General features: G+C 33.9%; 1 protein-coding gene across 1 annotated transcript in view; it reads left to right on the top strand.

Moving 5' to 3' along the window:
* Positions 1-3,961, top strand: part of LOC111086215 — a 12,633-nt gene extending 8,672 nt beyond the window's left edge. Inside the window, exon 2 of the mRNA XM_022388164.1 lies at positions 2,094-3,961. Coding sequence (XP_022243872.1) covers positions 2,094-2,164 — 71 coding nt within the window. The 3' untranslated portion in view covers positions 2,165-3,961. The remainder of the gene's footprint in view (positions 1-2,093) is intronic.
* Positions 3,962-12,316: the final 8,355 nt, after the last annotated feature.

Below are 12,316 nucleotides of genomic sequence, written 5' to 3'. Positions count from 1 at the left end.
ATATATATACATACACAATATATATATATATTGTGTATGTATATATATGTATATATACTGTGTATATATATATATATATATACTGTGTATGTGTATATATATATACTGTGTATGTATATATATATATATATGTGTATGTATATATATATATACTGTGTATGTATATATATATAATATAGGCTGTTTAGTCTTATTGAAAAGTGAGATTTCATCGTCCCTCTTATAGCGCACTCACAGCCCCAAAGTGCGAGGCGCGTTTTTGAGGCAACACGTCGCGAACCGTGAATCCTTCTGTTCACAGTTTGTGCACGAGGTCCACGCCCAGCCCATATTTACGAAGAACAACACATTACAATGTGTATTTCACATGTTCGTGTCTATGTTGTTAAAAGCTTAGCATTATTAGTTCTGATACAACTATTTTTTATGCCTTTCACAAAGAGAGACCCCTGATGTAAGTTGCAGAAGTAGTGCAAAAATTGATAGACCTATGTAAACGAAAATTCTACACAAGATGAGAAGTCAGTATGGGACAGTCCGGATCGAAATCCGGATCCTGATTCTGGATTACTTTGGAGTATTCTTTATAATGTGGAGATAGGGCATTTTCGCTGTTTGGGGTTAATAACTGTAAAGTGTGATCGGATTTGTACCAAATTTCATGGGCACTTAAGGTTTAAAATCCTCATCACACTACAAAAAAAAAAATGATCCGGATCGTTGATCATTCTGGACTTCAGAAATATTTTCTGGATTTTCGAAGGTGAAATTTGACGTTATCCAATATAAACGCATGCAATTTCGAAAAGGAGCAGTGTAGCGAGGGTATACAGTCTGATTGCTCTGGTTTTTACTGTTTCGTTTTTAAAGTTGAAATTTCAATTCACGTTACCAGTTAGGTGTGTTATTAAGTTATAAACTGAATATAACATAGTAAAAATTGTTTTCATGAAATTCTTATTCTTCAATCGAAAATTACAGTTGCATGAATTGTTATTTTTTTATAAACTAAAAGACCAGAAGTCACATGTTTATAAGGAATTGTATCACGTGTCTGTTTACTAAAGAATCTAGTTTTAATATTATGAAACCACTGTTAATTAGCAGTCTTATTTCAGTTTTCCGATTTTAGAGTGATTATAATAAACTTATGTTTTTTAGATATCACTGAAAATGTGATTAGAAATTATTTAATATACATAATATTAGCGCTGAAAACGTTTCTCTAAAGTTAGGTACGATTATCTGAGCTTTATTTTTTTTTATCTGTTTAAATATCTCATTTTTTGGCAACATAACGCCCCCTGATGAGAATCGATGGCCTTCTGATTTTGAATAACGGCTTTAGATAGGATTTAGTCTCTTAATCCCAAAACCTTCAGTGACAGACCGTGCCCATTTCAGTGTTTGTGGGATAAAAAAAGTATAAAATCTTTCTGTGTTGAATTCCACTTCGGATTATACAAGAACTTTTTTTTCTAGCGTTTTTTTTTTAAACCTTAGAATTCCGCACTGTAGCAATGGTCTTTCATATTGAAGGTGGGCCCAACATTTAGGCACGCTCTCCTCTTTGGCCGACTGTTGTTGCCGAGGCAACAGGAACGTTTGGAATGTTACTACAGATGCACGTGGATGGCAGGCTGTGAATACAACACAACGATAGTTGGTCTCCTGTAGTGAAGACGTATTCACTCTTCAATTGATTGTCTGCGCCAGCTGATGTTTCTCACACATGATTTTTAAAGTTATGTCACTAGACAAAGTGAATTCCAAAATGACATGCAGCGATGGCTTAACGTGATTCATTGCTTTGTTTGAGAAGAGTTTTCACCTTTATGACAGAAGTTGTTGTGATGGTGGTTAAGATTTACACTATTAACCACGACAGACTGAGAAGACGAAATACGTAGCGCGCATGTGAATATTTGACACTCAGTATCACGTATAGAATGTGCAAAAATTCAGTTCTTGTGGTAAAGATAATCTTTGTTTTATATATTCATTTCATATATCCATTTAGATTATTTGTGTGGAGATGAACTGAAGGAAATAACTTGTATTTTATATATACTTTATTCTTTCTTGTTTTGCAGAGAAACGCCCTGACCATACAACTACCAAAGAAGAACGTGTGATACATCTTACGATATTCAACACTGGATAGTAGATACCTTTTGTCCACATTACCTCTGCACTGTTGTGAACATGTATATATATTTCTCTCTTTCTTTTATTTTTTTCAGCAGCGAATGCGTATGGATGAAAGTAGTACAACTAGCATGATATTGTAAGCTTGTTTTTGATATTTAGTGATATGGAACGATATGAGTTGAAATTAATGTAACATATCTATCATTGGTTCTCGTCATAAAACATGAAAATAATGAGAACAGTTAATGCCTTTTCATATGCTCGTTTCGGACAGTTTAGCCCCCCAGTGGCACAGCGGCATGTCTGCGGACTTACAACGCTAGAAACCGGGTTTCGATACCCGTGGTGGGCAGAGAACAGATAGCCCATTGTGCAGCTTTGTGCTTAACTTCAAACAAACAGACAGTTTATAAACAAATTGATGTCGGTCTTTATTTATTTCATGCTGCTTTAAAAGTTCTGCTGAAATTAACCAATTCCCCTAGAAGAGGCTTAGTGACAAAACAACCCTAATCAGTTTTTCTCTGGGGGGTCATTTTTATATAACATTATATGTAAAATTTACTAACAAAAATAAATCGGTGACGCTAACGATGTATGTACATTTTTTTACTTACTAACCTACATATCAAGTTTCTTTATTTTCATAACGCTATTATTATCCACAGAAAAGCCCATTCTTCCTAACTATTTCAATTGTACAGTACGAACACTTCCGCTGTTAGTTATTCACTATCAGATCATCAACTTGTTTTAACAATACTGAATTCAGCTACTTTAGTGACTCTGAAGATTGTTGACTGGCCATGAGCTCTGTGTATGTGTAATAAATATTTTTAATTTGACATTCACGTTTATAAGGATACAGGTAAGGACATCATCAGTTTTTGATTTAAACTTCATATTTTTTGTACATATGTGTGTGTACATAAAGTTGGTTATGGAAAAGTTACTTTAACGTAAATAATATTAGCATACCCCTCCGTTATTACTGACCTAGCAGTAATGTCAGCTGAGCATAATGATCTCAACTAATTATTCGAACTAAGGACCAGCACATAGAGATTATATGTAGGATATTGTGTACAGATAAACGTATATAATTACTTTAGTATCATGTGTGTTATGCATTATTTGTAACAACCTTTATTAGGGATGTTGCTCGTTAACACTTGAACTTGTATTTTACCAAAGGAGAATCATATTAAACGTACGACACCGTGTTACTCAACAATAGTAAGACCTGTTTTTGGATAAATAAATTGAGTAGTTTTTGGATTTACGTACATAAAATTATTTCTTCAGTGTGCATTTGTTTGGTGTATGTAGTATTTACTATAAAACCTTATATCTTTTCCAAACAGATTTAAAATATAACAGTTTATGCTTAAACATTATAAGTAAATAGTATTTACAAAGAACAACATACAGTTTTAATTTACGAGTTTAAGGGATACGTCTAAAACGTTCTGCATATGTTGTATATGCAGTTTCATACTTAAGTTTATGTTGTATATGCAGTTTCATCCGTTTCATACTTAAGTCGTTACCTAAACTAGCACACCTCGTAATTTTCCAATGATCTCAGATAAGTTATATTTCTATTTAATAAATGGTGGGTTAAGAAAAATAAAATCTTAAAAACACTGTTTAAAAACTTAACGCTGTCAGTGTGTAAAAAATAATTTAATTTTTCAAAACTCCTCTTGTTGTATTTCTTGAAATAATATATGTTTAATTGTTGTTTTCTCAGTTCATCTCAGCTAGTTTCTCTGAGTTGTTTCAGTAAAATAGAAAACATCAAATTTCATTTGTTCATATGCTTCTCATTTTTTAAAAATAAAACTCATTTTTATTGCTCTATGGTGTTGTCTTTTTGTTTTTAATCGCGTTAAATTTACGAGGGACATTAACAGAGCATCGATATCTTGAAAAGCCATGTGAATTTATGATCGATATCTTGAAAAGCCATGTGAATTTATGAGAAACCAATTTAGTAGCCTCCAAATGTTTCTACAAAATAAAATGTTTATTCAAACTTGGTTATATACGGTAAGTTTATGGTGTTAAGCCTCACAAATAAGGTAGTGAATGTTATAAATCGACCGCGACCAACAGAGGAAATCAAACCTTCATCGTATGTACATTATATGAAAAGTAACTAAGAAATTTTGATTTATATATATATATAAACAAATAGAATTGGAATTAAGTTTGTTTTGGAATCAGGGCGAAATAGAAGTAGGAAGAAAAACCACAAAATACTTTCACAATTGGATTCAGTTTGGAGCTATTGTCGACACAGAAACCCAGCCTATTCAAATATGCAGTGATGCACAAAATGTTCCATGCAGATGTAAAGGGGTACAATAGTATTTAAAGTCCAAAATCAGTTGTTGTTTTCTTAATTATATAAAGAAGTAAACTCCACTTTTCTGTGCTTAATCAAATCTACCGTTACGTTTAGTTCAATGATTTCCGCCTGTGCTGATGGTGACAATGATTTTTAAGTTAGTACTACAGTATTAAAAAGTAGTCGGCTAACAGTTATGGTCTTGTTATCGTGTTTATAACTTATTTTAACAAAGGTTATCGGGCCAGTAACAGAAGGGATTCTGGTATTGCTTCACTAGACGTTTCTTTCTGGTAATTAAATATTTTTTATTGAAAAAATAAAAAGACAAAACTTTCGAAATGGGCGTGACGTGGTGGTATGAAAGAGCCTGATAAAGAGTTCATAAATATGTATTGAACTTCTTTGTAAGATTAACCCTTTTGTAAATTGATCGTAAATGTTCCAATAGTAGTCCAAATAATTATGGCTTTTAACCATTTACTCAAATTTACCTGAAAATAAATACCTGTTTTTATAGAATGATAACAAATTATTAGATTGTTTACACTGAATATAATTATCAGTATTCTTCCAAACGAGTCCAGAAAATGTTACATTTGTAAGAATCGTCAGTGTTTCAAGCATGTATAGATGAAAACTACATTTGGTATAGTGATCAATATTTCAAGCATGTAAAAAAAAAACTACATTTAGTAGTGTGATCAATGCTCCAAATGTGTAGAAATAAAACTACATTTGGTAGAGTGATCAGTGTTCCAAATGTGGACAGATAAAACTACATTTGGTAGAGTGATCAGTGTTAAAAATGTGGACAGATAAAACTACGTTTGGTAGAGTGATCAGTGTTCCAAATGTGTCCAGATAAAACTATATTTGGTAGAGTGATCAGTGTTCCAAATGTGGACAGATAAAACTACATTTGGTAGAGTGATCAGTGTTAAAAATGTGGACAGATAAAACTACGTTTGGTAGAGTGATCAGTGTTCCAAATGTGTCCAGATAAAACTACATTTGGTAGAGTGATCAGTGTTCCAAATGTGGACAGATAAAACTACATTCGGTAGAGTGATCAGTGTTAAAAATGTGGACAGATAAAACTAAATTTGGTAGAGTGATCAGTGCTCCAAACGTGTCCAGATAAAACTACATTTGGTAGAGTGACCAGTGCTCCACATATGTCCAGATAAAACTAAATTTAGTAGAGTGATTAGTGTTCCAAAAGTGTCCAGATAAAACTACATTTGGTAGAGTGATCAGTGTTCCAAACGTGTCCAGATAAAACTACATTCGGTAGAGTGATCAGTGTTTCAAATGTGGACAGATAAAACTACATTTGGTAGAGTGATCAGTGCTCCAAATGTGTCCAGATAAAACTGCATTTGGTAGAGTGATCAGTGCTCCAAACGTGTCCAGATAAAACAACATTTGGTAGAGTGATCAGTGTTCCAAATGTGTCCAGATAAAACAACATTTGGTAGAGTGATCAGTGCTCCAAACGTGTCCAGATAAAACAACATTTGGTAGAGTGATCAGTGTTCTAAATGTGTCCAGATAAAACTACATTTGGTAGAGTGATCAGTGCTCCATATGTGTCCAGATAAAAGTATTTTTATACAGCCAATCAGTGTTCTAAATGTGTCCGGATAAAACTGCATTTGGCAGGGTGATTAATGTTCTAAATGTTTCTGGATAAAATTGCATTTGGTCCTAGGCCTATGTAGACAAAACTTTATATCTTCGTAGTAACCATTTACTCGACAATTTCCAGAAAATACGCCGTGACCAAACAAAAACTTGTTTGATTTACTAATTCGGACATCATTAGATTAACTTTATGAAGAATGATCAGGCAGGCGGTAGCACTGCCTATGGAGAGATGGCTCGGATTGTTTGTCGAAATGGTATTTTAAATATCTCCTCAATAGGCGATCAGAACTTTACAATACTATACAGTGTTTCCTTTTATAACAATATCTATGTAGTGACTGAGTCACAAGTTCTGGGAATTTCTATAAATATCGTAGCAAAAAGTTTGAATTTCTTGTTTTTTCTTCGTCTTCTTTTTTTTTTACATGTTAACTCAAAAACCAAAACAATGGTGTCAACCAATTTCACTGAGGTGACATAGTTTCAAACGGAGTATACGTTTTTATAAGTATTATTAATAACTAGTACTAATTTAAAAAAAAATAATAATTATAATGTAAACGATGTTATCATTACCCCTTGAAGTTAGCTTTCTTACAGACATTTGGTGTCCTTTTAAAAAGCTTAAGTGCAGGGTGAAACAGGAATTACCAGCTAATAATAGATGAACAATAAATATTACAGTTGAAACCTCACTGTATTTAAACCTTGGTTATAAATACAACCTTTCTTTGTCTATTGAAACAATGCATAAAAAATAAGCAAAAATGAGAAGAAAAACTTTTCAAAAAAGGGAGTAAATGTAATAATGGCAAATATTAATCCTTCAAAAGCAACACAGATAAGATAGTAGGTATGGTAAAGTGCAAATGTCATCCCTACTATTTTTTTGGCATCGTTTTTGATGAATTGTTCATTGTTTTTACAAACCATGAGGAATGCAGAGTTTTCTAAGAGTCCTCGTACGATTTTAATTCATTATAAATACGTTTTAAAAGTATTAACGAAATAGGCGATGATTAAGTAAATGATTGTGCTATAGGTTACAATATTATAAGTTTCGGTTCACTATTTTTTCTTCAAGGTCGATTTTAGTAATGTATACGTACAAGTAGATACAGAGTTTGTGATACTTTCATTTAAAATATGTTTGAGTAATAATAGTACGAAAGACACTTCTGTGCATGTACATGAAAAAACAGCCTGAGATCATTTGTGAACGAGGCAGCCTTAAGTTGCTCAACATGATCTTTGTTAGATTTAAGGCCAGTTGTAGCTTTTTACAAATAATAATAATAAACTTAACGTGAAATTTTACTGCTTATTGATTATTGGATTTCAGAAATATTTGTACCAGACAAAAGCGTGTATTTTGTTGTTATGTTTTTCAGATTGCTCAATTATATTGCTATACAAGCGAATGTACCCGGCTTTGCACGGGTTATTAGGTTGATAGAGTGTGTATTCTGAACCCATTTTAACATAAAAGTATAACCGATATACATTTATTGCTAAGCAACATGACATAAAAGCCATTGTTGGAACACATTGTTACCAAAACGCAAGGGCTTTTCTATATTGTTACGACAGCGGAAGTCACGTGACGCTGGTAACACGTAATGAGTATCTCGAACGTTCATGAAGGCTCTAGTAATTGCCAGACGCCCTCTATATTTTATATATAAGACCGGCGAGAAGTGACGGCATATATAATTGAATAGCAGACAGGGAGATAGAGACAGATAATCGAGTCAAGCCGTAAGAAAAGTGTGCAAATCATTGTGAATTATAGCGTGTGTTTAAGTTGAAGTGACTGTGGAAATTAAGTATATTGCAAAGTTGTATTGAGAGATAATAAACTAGTTTTATTTAAGAAAGAACTTGTATCACCGAAGTTCTTCCGAAAGAATTTTTACGTGTAATTAACAAACGACCAGAGGAGTAACAATATATTAGATGTTGTTATATAAGGAACCATTTCTTTCCTATGTGGTTTTTCACTAGCTTGTCTCACTAAAAACAATTTACCAACGTTTGACTACCTCGACTGTACTTTTCTGCCTCTTTGTTGGTAAAGCTTGATTTTGCAAAATGTATTTATTTCAGTTAGCTATCAAATGTGAGTTTAGAGTATACTATGGGGTGGGGTAGTAGTACTTGCCACGTCATTTTTGACGGGCTATATGCTAGTAATTATTAAAAACCATTGTAACATCCCATAATAATTCAAAAAACACTATAACATCCCATAATAATTAAAAACTACTATATAACATCCAATAATAGTTAAATAAAAACATCATAACATCCCATAATAGTTAAATAAAAACATCATAACATCCCATAATAGTTCAAAAAACACTATAACATCCCATAATAGATAAAAACTACTATATAACATCCAATAATAGTTAAATAAAAACACTCTAACATCCCATAATAATTAAAATTACCGTCTAACATCGCATAATAGTTAAAGAAAAACACTATAACATCCCCTAATAGTTAAAACACTCTATCATTCCATGGCGGAAACATTTCTATGTAGCTTTTTGCATAAAAAGATGCGCACGTGCACGCACGTAAATAAGTAATAATACCCAAGTGCATACCCCCAGGGTCCATTTAGTATAGGTGCAAAATTTCAGGTTTCTAGGTTCTTTCCTCTTGGAGCTATGGTGGTAACATATTCTTTTCTATGTGGTTTTTCACTAGCTTGCCTCATAAGAAGATGCGCACGCATGTGAATAGATAACAATATCCAGGTACACACCGCGAACACGTGAGTGTCTGTCTGTCTCTATGTGATTTCTATTTGTAATATAAAGAACCACTTCTTTTCTATGTGGTTGTTTCCTAGCTTGCCTCATTAAAAAGATGAGCAAGCGCACGCGCGTGGATAAGTAGTAATACCCAGGTGCACATCCTCAGGGTCCATTTAGTATGGGTGCAAAATTTCAGTTTTCTAAGTTCTTTTCTCTTGGAGTTATGGCGGTCACACACACCTACACAGACCCACAGATAAACTGTTTTATTATTATAAATATCTTCATAAATAAGTGAGATATTTCAAAAACGTTGCGAGGGTGGGCTTGTGTCATCTTAGGGCAACTCAGATGTGATTGTTTATATTAATAGTTTCTGATGAAAAAACGGAGTACCTTCTGAAAAATTTTATGAGACAAAAAGAAAAAAAAGGGGGAAATATTTAAGAGTTGCTTATCAATGTTTTGCTACCGGCAGTGCTCTAGAAGGGAATCACATGCGTCCATGTCAATGGTCTAGTGGGGAGATACATATGCCCGAGGCAACGATCTAGAGGGGATTATAGATACGTCCATGATAGTGCTCTCTTTCTCTCTCTATCTATAAGTCAATGATACTGAAAGGGTTAGAGAGATTTTTGAATACCAAGATAACAACATACTTATACACGCAACGCAGTTCCAACAGAATTTACATTAAACTAGACAGTTTCACATGCACGTCCCTAAAACTAAACAGATTCATCTGCACTTCCTTAAAACTGGACAGCTTCACTTACACGTCCCTAAAACTAGACAGCTTCACCCACACATTCCTAAAACTAGATAGCTTCACCTGCATATCCCTAAAACTAGACAACTTCATCTGCACGTCCTTAAAAAACAAGGTTCCTGGGGCTCAAAAACATTTTATTGTTACGATTGTTCTTAATGATAACGAAAATGTTTTTTTTTTTTTTGTATAACGATAGAGTGATAAAGAAAAATAACTATCCACGGCGTGATTAAAAATAGTTGATACTACAGATTTGTTTTCTTTGTTCTCCTGGATATGGAACTTGCGTTCTAAAGAAGGCTCCAGAAATATACGTGGTTCTTTGATATCGAACTTGCGTTCTAAAGAAGGCTCCAGAAATATACGTGGCTCTTTGATATGGAACTTGCATTCTAATAAAGACTCGAGAAATAGACGTGGCTCTTTGATATGGAACTTGCGTTCTAATGAAGGCTCCAGAAATAGACGTGGTTCTTTGATATGGAACTTGCGTTCTAATGAAGCGTCCAGAAATAGACGTGGCTCTTTGATATGGAACTTGCGTTCTAATGAAGGCTCCAGAAATAGACGTGGTTCTTTGATATGGAACTTGCGTTCTAATGAAGGCTCCAGAAATAGACGTGGTTCTTTGATATGGAACTTGCGTTCTAATTGAAGGCTCCAGAAATAGACGTGGTTCTTTGATATGGAACTTGCATTCTAATAAAGACTCCAGAAATAGACGTGGCTTTTTGATATGGAACTTGCGTTCTAATGAAGCGTCCAGAAATAGACGTGGCTCTTTGATATGGAACTTGCATTCTAATAAAGACTCCAGAAATAGACGTGGCTTTTTGATATGGAACTTGCATTCTAATAAAGACTCGAGAAATAGACGTGGCTCTTTGATATGGAACTTGCGTTCTAATGAAGCCTCCAGAAATAGACGTGGCTCTTTGATATGAAACTTGCGTTCTAATGAGGCCTCCAGAAATGGACGTGACTCTTTGATGTGGAACTTGCGTTCTAATGAAACCTTCAGAAATAGACGTGGCTCTTTGATATGGAACTTGCATTCTAATGAAGGCTACAGAAATATTGCCGTTCGTTTCAATGCAGGAGAATATGATATAAGCCTTACAATGACTTTGCGATAAAATAAGTTTTTTATTTAGTGCATCTTAACTGTTAAATGTGTAGGTAGAAAGCTTAGGCCTGGGCGAAAGTTAAAAAGATAAGAACGCATCTTTCACAGAAGTTTCAATTACAATAAACTCTTTCCAAAAAATGTGTCAGATGGACATACATTAAGTAGTATTCTTCTAAAAACTCTTTTGATTGTTGTTGTTTTCTTCTTGAAAAGCTACACAATGAGCCCTCTGCACTCCGTCCACTGCAGAGAATCGAACCCCAGATTTTAGCGTTGTGAATCCGTAAACTTACTGTTATCCCACAGGAGACAAACTTTTTGAAATAGTTTTAGTTGCTATAAGTACTTAAAGATAATAAATAAAAGATGAAAACACTAGTATTGATAGATTCACACGTAACGTTATACTATATATCAGATGGTATTTGGTAATCAGTATACACATAACCTTGATATGTACATGGATGTTGATTTTCATGTATATAACTTGGACATATTTTGTTTCTAAACCCGTATGACAACCCTATTAGCTACTTAGTTCTCCAGACATTATTCGATGTAATATATTGGCTACTTAGTTTTCCAGACATTATTCGGTGTCATCTATTGGCTACTTAGTTTTCCAGACATTATTCGGTGTCATATATTGGCTACTTAGTTCTCCAGACATTATTCGATGTAATATATTGGCTACTTAGTTTTCCAGACATTATTCGGTGTCATATATTGGCTACTTAGTTTTCCAGACATTATTCGGTGTCATATATTGGCTACTTAGTTCTCCAGACATTATTCGGTGTCATCTATTGGCTACTTAGTTTTCCAGACATTATTCGGTGTCATCTATTGGCTACTTAGTTTTCCAGACATTATTCGGTGTCATCTATTGGCTACTTAGTTTTCCAGACATTATTCGGTGTAATCTATTGACCACTTAATTCTCCAGACATTATTCGATGTAACATATTGGCTACTTAATTCTCCATTTCATTTGGCGTATTTACTCACTGTGCTAGAACAAAATATGTTTATATAATCAGTTCAATGTGCTTCTATACACGCTGTCTGTATAATTATCTTTCTTGTTGTTTCTATTTGCCAACTTTTGTTTTTCCTATGACCTAATAAAATATCCCACAAATGTCTATGTCAACAAAGCCTAATCTAAGAAATATTGTTTAAAAGCCTTAACATAATTTGTTTGTTGTCTCATATGAGATATCGCGAGGTTGCTCAATGGAATCCTTTTTAATAACACTTATAAATAAACTTGATACTATATCCGTTGTGCGCAATTTTTGTATAACATTGTACTCTATGGAAAACGCAAGTCAAAATTTTGGTATATTAAAGTACTGTTCTTTTTTCTTCTTCTTCTGAAGTCGACAGTCGTTCCTTTTCTCTCGAGACCCGGCATGGCCAGGTGGTTAGGGTGCTCGACTCGCTATCTGAGGGTCGCGGGTTCGAATCCCCGTCCCACCAAACATGCTCGC

This window comes from Limulus polyphemus, unplaced genomic scaffold (genome assembly GCF_000517525.1).
Source record: "Limulus polyphemus unplaced genomic scaffold, Limulus_polyphemus-2.1.2 Scaffold928, whole genome shotgun sequence".
Taxonomy (NCBI): domain Eukaryota; kingdom Metazoa; phylum Arthropoda; class Merostomata; order Xiphosura; family Limulidae; genus Limulus; species Limulus polyphemus.
Note: the sequence above shows the minus strand (reverse complement) of the source record. Positions and strands in the feature narration are given on the sequence as shown.